Raw genomic sequence first — 16150 nt, 5'->3', positions numbered from 1 at the left:
TCGCACACCACCAAACACTTCTGAATCCGACGAGTCATCACCACCATCGTTCTCTGGCACATTCCCGGGCTTGGCAGACAGCCGCCAGCATTCGGCTAGATGGCGCCTCGTGCCGCATAGTTGATGCTCAGCCTACACTGCAGTACACTCTCTCTCGAGTTTGCAACATGTTGGAGGCTTCCGCATCGGAAACACCTCTTCTGTTGCGAGTCACGTCCGCCTTGCCTGCGTGAATCAAAATGCTGAACCCCCCCCCCCCCAAACCCCCAAGGTACTCAGGTCTCCCTGCCAACTGCCCTCTCAGCAGTTCCAGGGCTGGAGGCAGTGATGCCAGCCCTTCCGATCCTGGGGAGAAATGAACAGTGCAGCAGAGGGATGCAGCCATCGACAAGGACAGGAACAATGGCAGACACCATTAGGAAAATAACATCATAACAGGCAACACTATCAACTATCAATTAGAACGTTCAGAATATAAACATGCAAAGATGCAACCTAAACTTATCTATTGAGCAACCCGGGTCCATCGAGCTTCGCAATTGGCTGTCTGTCTGTCCAGGCCTGGGTGTGATTCCGCTGCTCTCCTGAGGAACAGTGCAATACTAGAGAGCACACAGTCAATATGCTAACCCCCTCTCTAACAGACTCCCCTGACTCTCTACCGCACGCTGCCTCTCCGCCATATACCCCTCTATCACACTCGCCTACCCGTTACCACACTCCCTCTCATTCTACCACACCCCGTCTCTCATGCTACCACACTCTCCTTCTGTACCGCACCCACCCTCTGTCCCTACTGCAATCTCTGTGACTGTCTACCACACCCCCTCTCTCATGCTACCACACTCTCCCTCGGTACCGCACCCACCCTCTGTCTCTACTGCAATCTCTGTGACTGTCTACCACACTCACTCTCTCATTCTACCACACTCTCCCTCTGTACCGCACCCACCGCAATCTCTGTGACTGTCTACCACACTCCCCTCACTCATGCTACCACACTCTCCCTCTGTACCGCACCCACCCTCTGTCCCTACTGCAATCTCTGTGACTGCCTACCACACTCACTCTCTCATTCTACCACACTCTCCCTCTGTACCGCACCCACCCTCTGTCTCTACTGCAATCTTTCTGACTGTCTACCACACCCCCTCTCTCATGCTACCACACTCTCCCTCTGTACCGCACCCACCCTCTGTCCCTACTGCAATCTCTGTGACTGTCTACCACACCCCCTCTCTCATGCTACCACACTCTCCCTCTGTACCGCACCCACCCTCTGTCTCTACTGCAATCTCTGTGACTGTCTACCACACCCCCTCTCTCATGCTACCACACTCTCCCTCTGTACCGCACCCACCCTCTGTCCCTACTGCAATCTCTGTGACTGCCTACCACACCCCCTCTCTCATGCTACCACACTCTCCCTCTGTACCGCACCCACCCTCTGTCCCTACTGCAATCTCTGTGACTGCCTACCACACTCCCTCTCTCATGCTACCACACTCTCCCTCTGTACCGCACCCACCCTCTGTCTCTACTGCAATCTCTGTGACTGCCTACCACACCCCCTCTCTCATGCTACCACACTCTCCCTCTGTACCGCACCCACCCTCTGTCCCTACTGCAATCTCTGTGACTGCCTACCACACTCCCTCTCTCATGCTACCACACTCTCCCTCTGTACCGCACCCACCCTCTGTCTCTACTGCAATCTCTGTGACTGCCTACCACACCCCCTCTCTCATTCTACCACACTCTCCCTCTGTACCACACCCACCGCAATCTCTGTGACTGTCTACTACACTCCCCTCACTCTCTACCACACTTATCACACTCCCATGATCTCACTTTATCTCACTCCCATCTATTTCCATGCCACCCCCCACCCCCCCTTCCAGGTAGGTACACTACCATCTCTAGCACACGCCGCCTCTACCACATTTCCCTTCTCTCCCTAGGACACCCCCTCTCTCTTTATCAAACCCTCTAGCTACAATACCTCCCCTCTTTCCATCTCTCTCCCACACTCCCCCTCTCTAATGCACTGTCTGTATCCAGCCTTCTCCCCCCTATAGTACACCACCCTCTACCACACTCCGCTGGCACTCTACCCCATACCACCTCTCCATCGCACTGCCTTCTCTCTATCACAATTCCCCTCTCTGCCATTCTCCCACACTCTACCACACTCTGCCGCTCTACCCACTCTCTAGCGCGCTACCTTCTCGATCTAGCACTCTCCACATCTCTCAGTACCAAACACCCCCTCTCTCTACCACACAGCCCCTCTCCCCATCTAACATTCTCCTCCCCCTCTCGAATACACCCCCCTTCTCTTTTTCTTTGCTGTAGCTCAAACACTCTTTAACACACTTCCATTCTCTACCACACCCCCATCTCTCTCTACCGCCTTCACCCTCTCTCTGTAACACGAGGTGCTCCTTGCTCTCTAGCACACTCACATTCTCTTTCTCTACTACATACCCTTACTCTACCATGCTCCCCACTCTGAACCTCCTTCTCCACCTGGCACTCTCCATCTCCCTCTCTACCACGCTTACCCTTTCTACTAAAATCCATTTTCTCTAACACCTTCTGCTCCTCTCTCTAAAACATTCCCCCTCTACCACACTTCCTCTCTCTACCACACCACCCCTCTTGCTTTCACACACTACCCTGCTCTCTTACTACCACCCTTCTAAACTAAACTCCCTCCCTTTCTCTTTAACAGACTAACTCTATTACTCCCTCCCTCTACCACACTCCTCTCCCTCTACCACACTCATTCGCTCTCTACCAAAATCGCTCTTTCTCACCTGTTCTCTACCATTCTCAATTCCTCTCTATCAGACTCTATCCCTCCCTCTCTACCATGCTTCCTATCCCTCTACCACACTCCTCTCCCTCTACCACACTCCCTCTCCCTCTACCACACTCCCTCTCTCTCTACCACAATCGCTCTTTCTAACCCCCGCTCCACCACACTCACTTTCTCTCTATCACACTCTCTTCCTCTCTACCATGTTTCCTATCTCTCTACCACAATCCTCTTCCTCTACCACACTCCCTCTCTCTCTACCACAATCGCTCTTTCGCACCTGCTCTCCACCACACTCACTTCCTCTCTATCACACTCGCTCGCTCCCTATCTACCATGCTTCCTATCTCTCTACCACACTCCTCTCCCTCTACCACACCCCTCTCCTCTCTCTAACACTAACTCTATTACTCCCTCCCTCTACCACACTCCTCTCCCTCTACCACACCCCTCTCCTCTCTCTCTAACACTAACTCTAATACTCCCTCCCTCTACCACACTCCTCTCCCTCTACCACACCCCTCTCCTCTCTCTAACACTAACTCTATTACTCCCTCCCTCTACCACACTCCCTCTCTCTCTCTCTCTGCCACAACCACTCTCTCACCCTCTCTCCACCACCCATTTTCCACCTCCCCTGCTTGTCATAGCCTAACTTCCACCTGAAAGGCAAGCAACACCTCAAGCCTTATCCAGCTCAATCGAGAATGCTGCAGAGTGGTCCAGTGCCTGCTCTGCTTTTTCTTTTTCAGTTGTCACCTTACCTGCTATATCACCTCACCTCACCCCACCACACCACTCAACACCATCACCAATACACCCCTACATCTCCACGCCCCTTCAAGCTCCCATCCCAATCACCCCATCCACACAACTACCACCTCTATTAACCAACCCCACTCCACACCACCACAAACCAATACCTCTACACCCAAACTTACACACTCCTATATCTTCACACCATCAGTCCACACCACCAGTCTACACCACCACTGCTTATCCACTGCACCTCTCCACACCACAATCACACCGATCCACTCCTCCACACCACTCTGCAATGCTACATGACCCACCAATGTCACCACCACACCCCTACACATCCAAACCAGTACACCCCCAGTCCATAGCGCTACTATGCACAACTAATTCCACACCATTTTACACCTCCACAGCACCACGATCATTCCATACAACACCATTCGACAGCACTACCATTCTACACCACCAACACTCTACATCACCACCACACCCCTACATAATCATTCCACATCACCACTCCACACCACCATGCAACCACTCCACACACTATCACCATTTTGCACCACCACCAGGAGACAACCACATCCCTCCAATGCTAAACCTCCAAACCCACAAACAACCACTCCATGCCACCACTTTAAACCCCCACCACTCACTTATACCTCCAAACCCTAACCACCACACTCCATTATACCATTCTACACCACCTCCTCACCACGCTCCATCTCCAAACCCTTTAACACACCACATTACTCCACACCTCCACATCACACCACCACTCTACACAAAAGCACCTCCACATCCCTTCACCTCCACACCCGCTACACCATGCCATCACTTTGCTCAACCACCACTCCACCACACCACCAACGGCAAATCACACCACATTATGACTCCAAACTATAACTCCACACTAACACTCTAATCCATCACTCTACACCTCCACCCCAATACCCCCAACCCCCACATCTCTATATCTTCAGACACCATTCTACATACCATTGCACCCTACATCTCCACACCACCACTGTACACCATCACTACACCACATCACCACTAATCCACACCTCCATCACTCCATACCTCCACTACTGCACACCACCACTTAACACCTCTGCCAATATTCACCACAACTCCACTACATAACTCCACTAAACCACTCCATTTCACCACACACACACTCCTACTCCACATAACCACACCTGTACACTATTCCACTTCATACAACCACATGCTACTCCACATTACTATTCCACACCCCACCACACACCACAACACAACTACACCACACCACCACTCGACACTGCCATACCATTATACCCATAAACTTCCACAGCATCACCCTATGACAGCACAACACCACAACACCATCCCACTCCACTCCTCACCACTGCTCCACACCTCTCCATCACTCCGCACCACTACCCCACCACAACACATCCTCTCGTTCTAACACACTTTCCCTCTCTAACACAGTCCCCCTTTCTCGCGAACACACTCCCCCTTTCGCTCGAACACTCTCCCTCTCTACCGCAACAACCTCTACTGCACTACTCCTCACACTCTCCCTTTGACTACCACACTCCCCTCTTCTCTACCCAACAACCTCCCTCTTTCTAACAGACTCCCCCATCTTCCACACTCCATCTCTGTCTAGCACACCCCCTCTTTATCTAGCACACCTCCTCCTCTCCCTGCTATACTTGCCCCCACTCTCTACTACACCCTCTACACCATAATCCTTGGTTCTAGCTCACACATACTCTTGACTGCACTCCCATTCTCTACAACACCATCTTCTCTCTACCCACCCCGCTACCACACTACCTCTCTTTTTACCACCTCCCCCTCTCTCTACCAGACCTCCTCCCTATCTCCTATCTACACAGCCACACCACACCCCCACACCGGTACACCTCTAAAACCCAACCACCTCTGCACCAATTCCCACAACCAAACCGCTTCACAGCTCCACATTACCCACTCCTCAAAATCCTGCCACCACTCTCCACCACCACCACCACCACCACGCAACCACTACACCTCTACTCCTACATCTCCACATCCTCCCCACCACGCCCCTCATGGCACCTTGCTCTCCTCTTCCTACCCTCACTCATCCTAGCTCTCCTTTTCCTACCCCCACTCATCATTGCTCTCCTCTTCCTATCCCACTCCTCCTAGCTCTCCTCTTCCTACCTCCACTCATCCTAGCTCTCCTCTTCCTAATCCCACTCGTCCTATCTCTCCTCCTACCTCCACTCATCCTAGCTCTCCTCTTCCTACAACCACTCCTCCTAGCTCTCATCCTCCTACCCCAACTGATTCTAGCTTTCCTCTTCCTACCCTCACTCATCGTAGCTCTCTTCTTCTTACCCCCACTTATCCCAGCTCTCCTCTGCCTACAACCACTCCCCCTAGCTCTCGTCCTTCTACCCCCACTCATCCTAGTCCTCCTCTTCCTATATCCACTCATCATAGCACTCCTCTTCCTACCCCCACTCATCCCAGCTCTCCTCTTTCTACTCCACTCATCCTAGCTCACTTCCTTCTGCCCCCACTCATCCTAGCTCTCCTCTTCCTTCCTCCACTCATCCTAGCTCTCCTCTTCCTACCTCCACTCATCCTAGCTCTCCTTTTCCTACCCCCACTCCTCATCCTAGCTCACTTCCTTCTACCCCCACTCATCCTAGCTCTCCTCTTCCTACCTCCACCCATCCTAGCTCTCCTCTTCCTACCCCCACTCCTCATCCTAGCTCACTTCCTTCTACCCCCACTCATCCTAGCTCTCCTCTTCCTACCTCCACCCATCCTAGCTCTCCTCTTCCTTCCTCCACTCATCCTAGCTCTCCTCTTCCTACCTCCACTCATCCTAGCTCTCCTCTTCCTACCCCCACTCCTCATCCTAGCTCACTTCCTTCTACCCCACTCATCCTAGCTCTCATCTTCCTACCTCCACTCATCCTAGCTCTCCTCTTCCTACTCCACTCATCCTAGCTCACTTCCTTCTGCCCCCACTCATCCTAGCTCTCCTCTTCCTACCTCCACTCATCCTAGCTCTCCTCTTCCTATCCCCACTCCTCATCCTAGCTCACTTCCTTCTACCCCCACTCATCCTAGCTATCCTCTTCCTACCTCCACTCACCCTAGCTATCCTCTTCCTACCCTCCACTGATCCTAGCTCACTTCCTTCTGCCCCACTCATCCTAGCTCTCCTCTTCCTTCCTCCACTCATCCTAGCTCTCCTCTTCCTTCCTCCACTGATCCTAGCTCTCCTCTTCCTACCCTCCACTGATCCTAGCTCTCCTCTTCCTACCCCCACTCACCCTAGCTATCCTCTTCCTACCCTCCACTGATCCTAGCTCACTACCTTCTACCCCCACTCATCCTAGCTCTCCTCTTCCTACCTCCACTCATCCTAGCTATCCTCTTCCTACCCTCCACTGATCCTAGCTCACTTCCTTCTACCCCCACTCATCCTAGCTATCCTCCTCCTACCTCCACTCACCCTAGCTCAATTATTCTACCTCCACTCATCCTAGCTATCCTCTTCCTACCTCCAATCATCCTAGCTCTCTTCTTCCTACCCCCCTCATCCAAGCTCTCCTCCTCCTACCTCCATTCACCCTAGCTATCCTCTTCCTACCCTCCACTGATCCTAGCTCTCTTCTTCCTACCCTCCACTGATCCTAGCTCTCCTCTTCCTACCTCCATTCACCCTAGCTATCCTCTTCCTATCCTCCACTGATCCTAGCTCACTTCCTTCTACCCCCACTCATCCTAGCTCTCTTCTTCCTACCTCCACTCATCCTAGCTCTCCTCTTCCTACCTCCACTCATCCTAGCTCTCCTCTTCCTACCTCCACTCATCCTAGCTCTCCTCTTCCTACCCCACTCATCCTAGCTCTCCTCTTCCTACCCCACTCATCCTAGCTCTCCTCTTCCTACCCTCCACTGATCCTAGCTCTCTTCTTCCTACCCTCACTCATATTAGCTCATTCATGGCATCATGTTTCCCCTGCCTTATGCCTCCCACTTTAGCTCCCTGTTCTCCCTTGTCCCACCACTTCCCCACCACCATACCCTCAGTTATTCCCCCTCAGGACTTTTGTGATCTTTTGGCCCAATCTTTTATCACTAAGATTGAGACAATACGCACTAATACAGCTAAGGCCACAACGACTACCACCATTGATCCTAATATTGTGAAACACACACTCTTACGAGCCAGCCAGTCTCTGAGGGCTGGTCTTCATTTCCTCTATTCACAGAATCTGATGTTCTTACTGCTATTCATCGTATTAAGTCCGAGTCCCCTTCAGATGCCATGCCCCTGGCTATCATGAAAGACATTTCCTCTGAACTGCTTTGCGAGATCAGTGGTGAAGCTAACAATTCATGCCTAACTGGCTTTATCCCCTCTGAACTTAAGGCTGCCACGGTCATTCCTTTACTTAAGAAACCCTCACTGATCCTTTGGTGCCTTCGAACTATCGTCGCATTTCAATACTCCTGTTTCGTATGAAACTTCTTTAGTCTCTTATCTCTCCCATGCTATTATCCTACATGGAAACCACTGTGCTTTGTGATCCTGCCCAATCTGGTTTTAGGCTGGGTCAGGGGACAGAGAGTGTCCTGGTATCGGTTCTCGACGACATGGCCAGGCTGGTTGATACAGGAGGAGGGGGGGGCCTGAATTTACTAGATCTGTCAGTGGCTTTCGACACCATCGACCACCCCTACTTAACCGCCCGACCAAAGTCAGAATCTCGGGCCAGGTTCACACCTGGTTCACCTCATTCCTTGTCGAGAGAACCCAGACTCTTTCACTTTCTCTGTTTCTATCTTCTCACTTCTCTGCGGTGTCCCTCAAGGCTGCGCCTTGTCCCCTATTCACTTCAATGTTTACAGGGGGCCTCTTGTATTTCTCATCCACTCCTTCGGCTTCAGGTGCTACTCGTACGCAGATGACACTCCGATTCTGATCCATTTAGATCTTGCTCAGGCTGAGATGTCATCGCGCCTGCAGGGGTGCCTGGCGTCCGATGGAGATTGGATGAACCACAACTGGCTATAGTTGAATGGGGACAAGACGGAGGTGCTGGTGTTGGGTTCTCCCCCCGGTCTTTCACTTCGGGTGTCACCCTTCTGGACTTCTCTGGGTCCCCTGTCTTTTTCGGCCAATAAGGTGAGGAATTTGGGGGTAATCTTCTCGGCCTCACTCTCTGTGGAGGCACAGGTTGCCGCTGTCTGTAAAGCAGGGCATTTTCATCTTGGACCTTTGAGCAAGGTTCTTCCTCTGCTGCCCTCGCATTTACATTCCCCAGTAATGGCTGCCCTTGTGCTCGCCTAGACTATTGTAATTCTCTGTATCTATCACAACCTAAGGGACTCATACAGCGGCTTCAACGTTTGCATAACATAGCTGCTCGGGTTGCTACGAGGTCCCCTTATAGTGCCCACATACCTCCTGTGCTACATTCCCTCCACTGGTTGCCGGTTGCCCAGCCCATTGCTTTTAAAGCACTTTGCCTGGTACACTGTGCCTTGTATGCCCAAGGTGACGAATATCTCAGTGAAAAGATTTCCCGCTATCTCCCTACGCGGACTCTGCGCTCTGTTACAGCTGGTCTACTTGTTGTTCCTTTGTGTCGACGCTCCCGTTGTGGTGGCTGTGTCTTTTCTGTTGCCGCAGCTCAGCTCTGGAATAGCCTTCCGTTGTTTCTGAAAAACTCAGTAAATCACCTGACCTTTAGAAAACATGTATCTGTTTTAGGATTATGATTGAAGTAATGTTGTTCTCTCTCCTATTCAGCGCCATGATACCTTTGGGTGAACAAGCGCTTAACAAATGGCCCTAACATAACAACCTCTCCCTTAAAATCACAAGCTTACTTTAAAGGTCCCAACCATGGCCGCAGGTTAGTTTGCTGAAATGTACCATTAGTAATATTTATTTTATGTATTTTATTTATTTATTTTGCATTTGTAAGGCACTTATATATCAAGTACATTGTGTTCCAAAACGCCTACAGGGCAACAGGGAGGGGACATGGGAATGAAAGGCAAATATAACACGGGAAGATAGAAGCGGACTGTTAGGGAGAATTCTCAAGAATGTGCTAATTCCCTTCACCTTAGAGACCCCCAGCAACTTTGCTGGATTTTGAGGACTTGATTTTTATTACCTGCAAAGAGTGTGAGCCTTTTTTCCCACTCTTTCATGTATTTTGATGTGGGTTTTACACTTGTGTTCTTTGATTATGGAGTTTTAGACAATTTGAGGAGATCCGGCTCAGGACGAAGAGGAAGGAGGAGGCTGTTCCATAGGAGGGAACCTCCTGAGGAAAGAGGTTGGCCACCAGCTCGCTGTTTAGCAAAGCGCTTGACACACAGAGAGTTGGTTCCACAAGAACGTAGAGATCTGGAGGGAGAGTATTTAGTGAGAGCCAGTTGTAGATAGCCTGGTCCCTGGCCCCAGGCAGCCTTATGGATGATGAAGAGGGATTCGAATTTGATCTTTGCAGAAACCGGAGGCCAGTGGAGAGATGTTAGGGCTGGTGATTTGCAGTCCCTGGGCTTGAGGACCTGTTCTGGATTAGCTGGAGGGATCGTAGAGAAGAAGAGGGTAGATTAAGGAAGAGGATATTCCAGTAGTCTAGCCTATAGAGAACCAGAGCTCTGGAGACAATGATCTTCTGTGGGAAAGTGATGAAAAGAAGGATTCTTTGGAGAAGGAGGAGTTGAAAGTGGGCCTTCTTGGCAAGGTCCTGAATGTGAGGGAGAAAAGAAAGGGAGGAGCCGAAGATGACTCCAAGGTTTCTGGTTTCAGATGAAGAAGGGGGAGAACCCATAGACGATGGCCAGAGTGAGGGGAAGAAAGAGGAAGATGGAGTCCCAATAGGAAGGATATCAGTCTTGCTGGCATTGAGGCAGAGATCATTGGAACACCAGAACTGGATGGCAGGTAGGCAGTCAGGAATGATGGAGGAAGTAAGGAGCGGATCAGAGGTAAGTTTGAAGAAGAGTTGTGTGGCATCTGCATAACATTGGAAGTTAGGGGAGAAGGTGGACATGAGGTGTGCAAGAGGAGCACGATAGGTGTTAAACAGCCAGGGAGAAAGGCTGGAGCCCTGAGGGGGATTCCGCAGGTGGAGATAGAGGTGGGGGACGAGAAAGAGCCCAGAATTACTTGGATGGACAGTCATTGAGGAAGAAGGGCAGCCAGTCTAGTGCCCGTTCCGAGATACCTAGGGTATCGTAGAGCCATTTTATGAGGATGGAGTGGTTGACCGGGCCAAATGCAGAGGAGAGTCAAGTAGATTGAGTACAGCTGGAGAGTTGGAGTCAAGAGATGCGAGAAGTTCCTCACAGGTGTTCAGAAGAGCAGTTTCCGTGCCTCTGGATGCTCGGAATCCAGATTGATGCTTGTGTAGGCAACCAACAAGTTCTGTGTGCTGGGCCAGTTGTAGAAAGACCAGTTCTCCAAGAGTTTCCCAAGGAAAAGAGTAATAGAAATAGGGCAGTAGTTGGCTGGACAAGACAGGTCTGCAGAAGGTTTTTTCAGAAGGGGGTTGAATGGGAGAGTGCTTGAGGGAGGAGGGGAAAGATCCAGTAGCAAAGGAGTGGTTGCAGAAATCAGCAAGTGCAGGGGCAAGAGAGCCAATGTTATCCTTAATTGTTCTGGAGGAACAGGGGGAGACCTGTTTGGAGGAGAACTTCATGGAGCTGACAACTCTGATGACATGTTAAAAAAGATCACTTTACACAGCTGTGAAGAATAGTCTTTTTACTGTGCCTAGTTTGGATGTTATACGTCTGCAAACACTAAGTTTCAGACATGTTTCGAATGACTGGGTAAGTAGAGGCCACGTGTTTACTGTATTTTTCCCTATTCATGTAAAATAGAGTAAATAACTGCAACCACCCCGCCCCCCAGTATTGACTTTGCCAGTGATGGTTGGTGATCACAGTGCGATTTTAGTAGCAGGTTCAAACTTTGCACTGTTCACAAATGGTTACTTTTGACTCACCCGGTGTGCAGTTTGCTCTGTGCCACTGTCCTCTAGTTTGTTTGTGAATTTGGCCATTGTGTAACCGTCTATATTTGCATGTGTCATTTAGTGCAGGGTGTCTGGGTTATGGAAGACGGAGAACGGCATAACGATGACCATTCGCCTTTATGAAAACGGCTCATTTAATGGCACATTTAGGAAGGCTGGCCATGACGCTGAAGCCACCCTTGCCGGATACCAGCAGGATGGAGACCAACCAACCTTCTCGTTCACAGTAAAGCCCAAGTCCACAGGTACTGCGCTGCTGCAGTCGCTGCTTAACTGGGGGGTTTCTTTGGTTCTACTGTTTGATGCCACCCTTTATCATATACATTCTCCCTTCTTCTATAGCACTGTTCCACCTTCTATGCTCTTCTGGTTCTCCAGGTGTTTTGGACTACAACTCCCATCAGCCATAGCCAGCATTTTTAATGGTGATGGTTCATGTGAATTGTAGTCAAAGCAACTGTCGAGACACCGCTGGCAGACCTCACCATTCTCCCTTTGCTGTTTACAGGGCTTGGGCCAGTGGCTGATAAATGTTCTCAATGGAGGGACTTCAACGCTCCTTAGAACTGAGAGCGATAGACCACGCTTAGCACAAGGGCCGAACCAATCAAGGGGGAATCGGGCATATCAATAATGACATTTGTGAACAATTAGATAAAAAGCCATACAATTTACAATCGATTTTGTAGGGCAGCGCATGAAAGATGTCGAATAGATGCTAGGTCGTCAACACTATCAAGGAACATATTCCAGCACATTTTAGGATCTCTGTGCGGAGAGTATACACTCATGTTGCCACTATATATGCTTATGTGTAATGGCTCTCCCCAATAATCCCAGTACAACCACTGTAATAACACAATTGTGTTGGATTTACCCATGACGCCAGGACTGCTACTCTAACACACTGATAATGACTTTGCCCAATAATCGCAGTACAGCTGCCGAAAGTAACACACTCATGAGGATTTTTCCCAATAATCCCAGTACAGCGGCCGGAAGTAACACATTCATGATGACTTTACCCAACAATCCCAGTACAGCTGCTGGAGGTAACACACTCATGATGCCTTTGCCCAATACTCTGAGTACAGCTGCTGGAAGTCACACACTCATGATGACTTTGCCCAATACTCCCAGTACAACCACTGTAATAACACACGTGTTGAATCTACCCATAATGCCAGGGCAGCTACTCTAACACACTCATGATGACTTTCCCCAATAATCCAAGTACAGCTGCTGGAAGTATCTCACTCACAATGACTTTACCCAACAATCCCAGTACAGCTACTGAAGGTAACACAGTCATGATGACTTTGCCCAATAATCCCAGTACAGTTACTGAGTCATGATGATTTTGCCCAATAATCCCAGTACAGCTACTGAAGGTAACACAGTCATGATGACTTTGCCCAATAATCCCAGTACAGCTGCTGGAAGTATCTCACTCACGATGGCTTTACCCAACAATCCCAGTACAGCTGCTGGAGGTAGCACACTCATGTTGGCTCTGCCCAATAATCCCAGTACAGCTGCTGGATGTAACTTACTCATGATGACTTTGCCCAATAACACACTCATGATGACTTTGCCCAAAATTCCCAGTACAGCTGCCGGAGGTAACAGACTCATGACTTTGGCCAATAATCCCAGTACAGCTGCCGAAAGTAACACACTCATGAATTATGACTTTGCCCAATACTCCCAGCACAGCTGCTGGAGGTAACACATTCATGATGACTTTATCCAATAATCCCAGTACAGTTGCTGGAAATTACACATGCATGATGAATTATCACAATACTCCCAGTACAGCTGCTGGAATTAACACATTCATGATGATTTTGCCCAATAATCCCAGTACAGCTGTCGGAAGTATAAGACTCATGATGACTTTGCCCAATACTCCCAGCACAGCTGCTGGAGCCAACACACTCATGATGACTTTGCCCAAAACTCCCAGTAGATCTGCTGGAGTTAACACACGCATGATGACTTTGCCCAATACTCCCAGTACAGGTGCTGGAGGTAACACACTCATGATGATGTTTCCCAATACTCCCAGCACAGCTGCAAAGCTAACACACTCATGATTACTTTTCCCAATAATCCCAGTACAGCTGCCGGAGGTAACACACTCATGATGACTTTGCCCAATACTCCCAGTACAGCTGCGGAGCTAACACACTCATGATTACTTTTCCCAATAATCCCAGTACAGCTGCCAGAGGTAACACACTCATGATGACTTTGCCCAATACTCCCAGTAGAGCTGCTGGAGTTTTCTTTAAAAAAAACCTTTATTTATTTGACTTGACAACACACAGACAAACAGAGATGGTCACAGTGTAACAACATAATACACTTTTACACAATTCATACATTACAGTACAGTGTTAGGATTCCATACACATGGAGAGGGTTGGATTCAAAATAATGTATGGGAACCAGGGTTGAATAAAACACACTTCACAGGGTGGCATTATTGGGAGGAGCGAGGGGGGAGGTGGATTCAGTATCCGAGTTTGGGGTTTAAGGCAGACATATAACTACGGAACAGCCGCCAAATGTCCATCGGTCTTGAGTGTGGATGTTGCAATGCATCCCAGGCCTCTTCGGTGTCGTGCGCCCATGTGACTGACCTGAGCCCCTGTGCATATATGGGAGCCCTAGGGCGAAGCCAGCACATCAGTATGCAGCGTACAGCCAGTAACATACAGAGTCCAGCTAGTTTCTTAGAATCACGTCCCAACTGGGGAAAGTCATGGAATAGGCAGCGCATCGGAGAGGGCTCTATAGTGTGGTCCAGTATGGTCGACAATGTGGAGCATATTTCGGTCCAGTATTGTGTCAAGCGCGGGCAAAGCCAGAGCATGTGAATGTAGGGAGCCTGATCGGCGCCGCATCTGAGGCAGCTGGGAGGAAGTTCGTGAAACATGTGATGTAGTCTACTTGGCGTGTGATGGTATCTGTGCAACACCTTAAATTGTATCAGTTTAAACCTGGAGTTATAGGACACATCATGGGTACGAGTGCACATTCGGGACCAACGTTCATCGGAGATCTCAACTCCGAGATCCACCTCCCACCTAAGTCTCAGCTTAGTGAAAGAGGGGGAAGCTCTAGTTAGTAATAGGGTATAAAGCCTTGATACTTTCCCTCTGAAGGAGTCACAGGAGCACAGCTCAGCAATTATGGGTTCGTCAGGTGGCAGTGTAGGGAGTTGGGGTATCTGGCTTTGAGATTCTTCCGGAGCGAGGAGTATTGTAGCCATGCCGAGGGCCTCCGTTTATGTGGGAGAGGGAGGTCTGCCCACTCAAGGAACTTACCCTGTTCATAGGCATCTCGAAGTGTCACAAAACCTGCATCCGCCCAGCGAGATACAATGGATTGCGGAATATGTGGGATATCAGGGAAGAAGATCCAGAGTGGAAGGTCCCCATGGAACGGATGAGGTGTGTTGACCATTGTCCGGGTCTTGGCCAGTGCCAAGGAAGTGCTAGCCACGGGGTCTGCTGAGTCGGGGTCAGTCGGGCCAGGTTTGAGGATAAGGGAACCAATGACACAGTCTCTAAACGCTAGTTTCTCCAGTTGGACATTGGGGGGGTCTATGGTGATGAACCAATGGGAAGCGAATTGAGCTTGGGCTACAATCCAATACCTAATGAAATCAGGGGCGCCAAACCCACCCAGCTCCTTAGGAGTGGTCAGTGTTGCTAACTTGAGTCGGACTGCCCCGGAATGCCACAGGAAGGTGTTGGTTATTTGGCGTAGCGACTTAAAGAAGTCATTGCCGGGCCACAAAGGGATATTGGTGAATCGGTAAAGAAGTTGAGGCAGCACCACCATTTTAAGTATTCCGATCCTGCCCGCTGGGGAGATGGGAAGTCTAGTCCAGCTAGTAGTTTTAGTGGCCAGGTTTGTGAGGTAATTCCAGTAGTTGTCCTCACGCAACTTCGCCGTATGACGGGAAACTGTCACCCCCAGGTAAGTGATGTTGGATTGGGACCATGTGAATCCCTCTGGATTGGAGGGGGGTAGTGTAGAATCTGTAAGTGGGAATAATGTAGATTTAGAACAGTTTACCGGAGTGTGGCAGGATTGTGTTGCCTGTGGACCAAGCTTAGTGTTTTTTCCTGCTCCATTGCTGAGGGAGGAACTGAACCAGTAAAACCCCTAGCCAGATGCAGAGCGTCACAGAGTGTGGCAGGAGTGTGTTGCCTGTGTTCCCTGGGAGCAAAGGAAATGGCAGGGAGAACACTGACCCACGCCCAGCTGAGGCGAGTGGAGCGCGGTGAGCACGGTGAGACCAGTGAGACCAGTGGAGGACTCAAAGGACTGAGAATCCATCTCCCCACGCAAATGCAGTGAGTCTCCTCAAACCTTGTTCACCCACCTTCATCCCCCTCTCACCCTCCTCCACCTTTCCCCCTCCTCATGGAGCCCTCCCCGCACCTCAATATGAAGAAATGAGAGATGCGAATGAACAACGATGCAGGCAGCCT

The 16150-nt window shown here is 50.1% G+C and overlaps 1 protein-coding gene across 1 annotated transcript in view; it reads left to right on the top strand.

Annotated features, from left to right (window-relative positions):
• Positions 1-16150, top strand: part of LOC138511201 (avidin-related protein 4/5-like) — a 72386-nt gene that overhangs the window by 32183 nt on the left and 24053 nt on the right. Inside the window, exon 2 of the mRNA XM_069626728.1 lies at positions 11704-11887. Coding sequence (XP_069482829.1) covers positions 11704-11887 — 184 coding nt within the window. The remainder of the gene's footprint in view (positions 1-11703; positions 11888-16150) is intronic.

Source organism: Ambystoma mexicanum, chromosome 6p (genome assembly GCF_040938575.1).
Source record: "Ambystoma mexicanum isolate Mex_15411 chromosome 6p, UKY_AmexF1_1, whole genome shotgun sequence".
Lineage (NCBI taxonomy): Eukaryota > Metazoa > Chordata > Amphibia > Caudata > Ambystomatidae > Ambystoma > Ambystoma mexicanum.
This window is presented reverse-complemented; position numbering and strand designations above follow the sequence as displayed.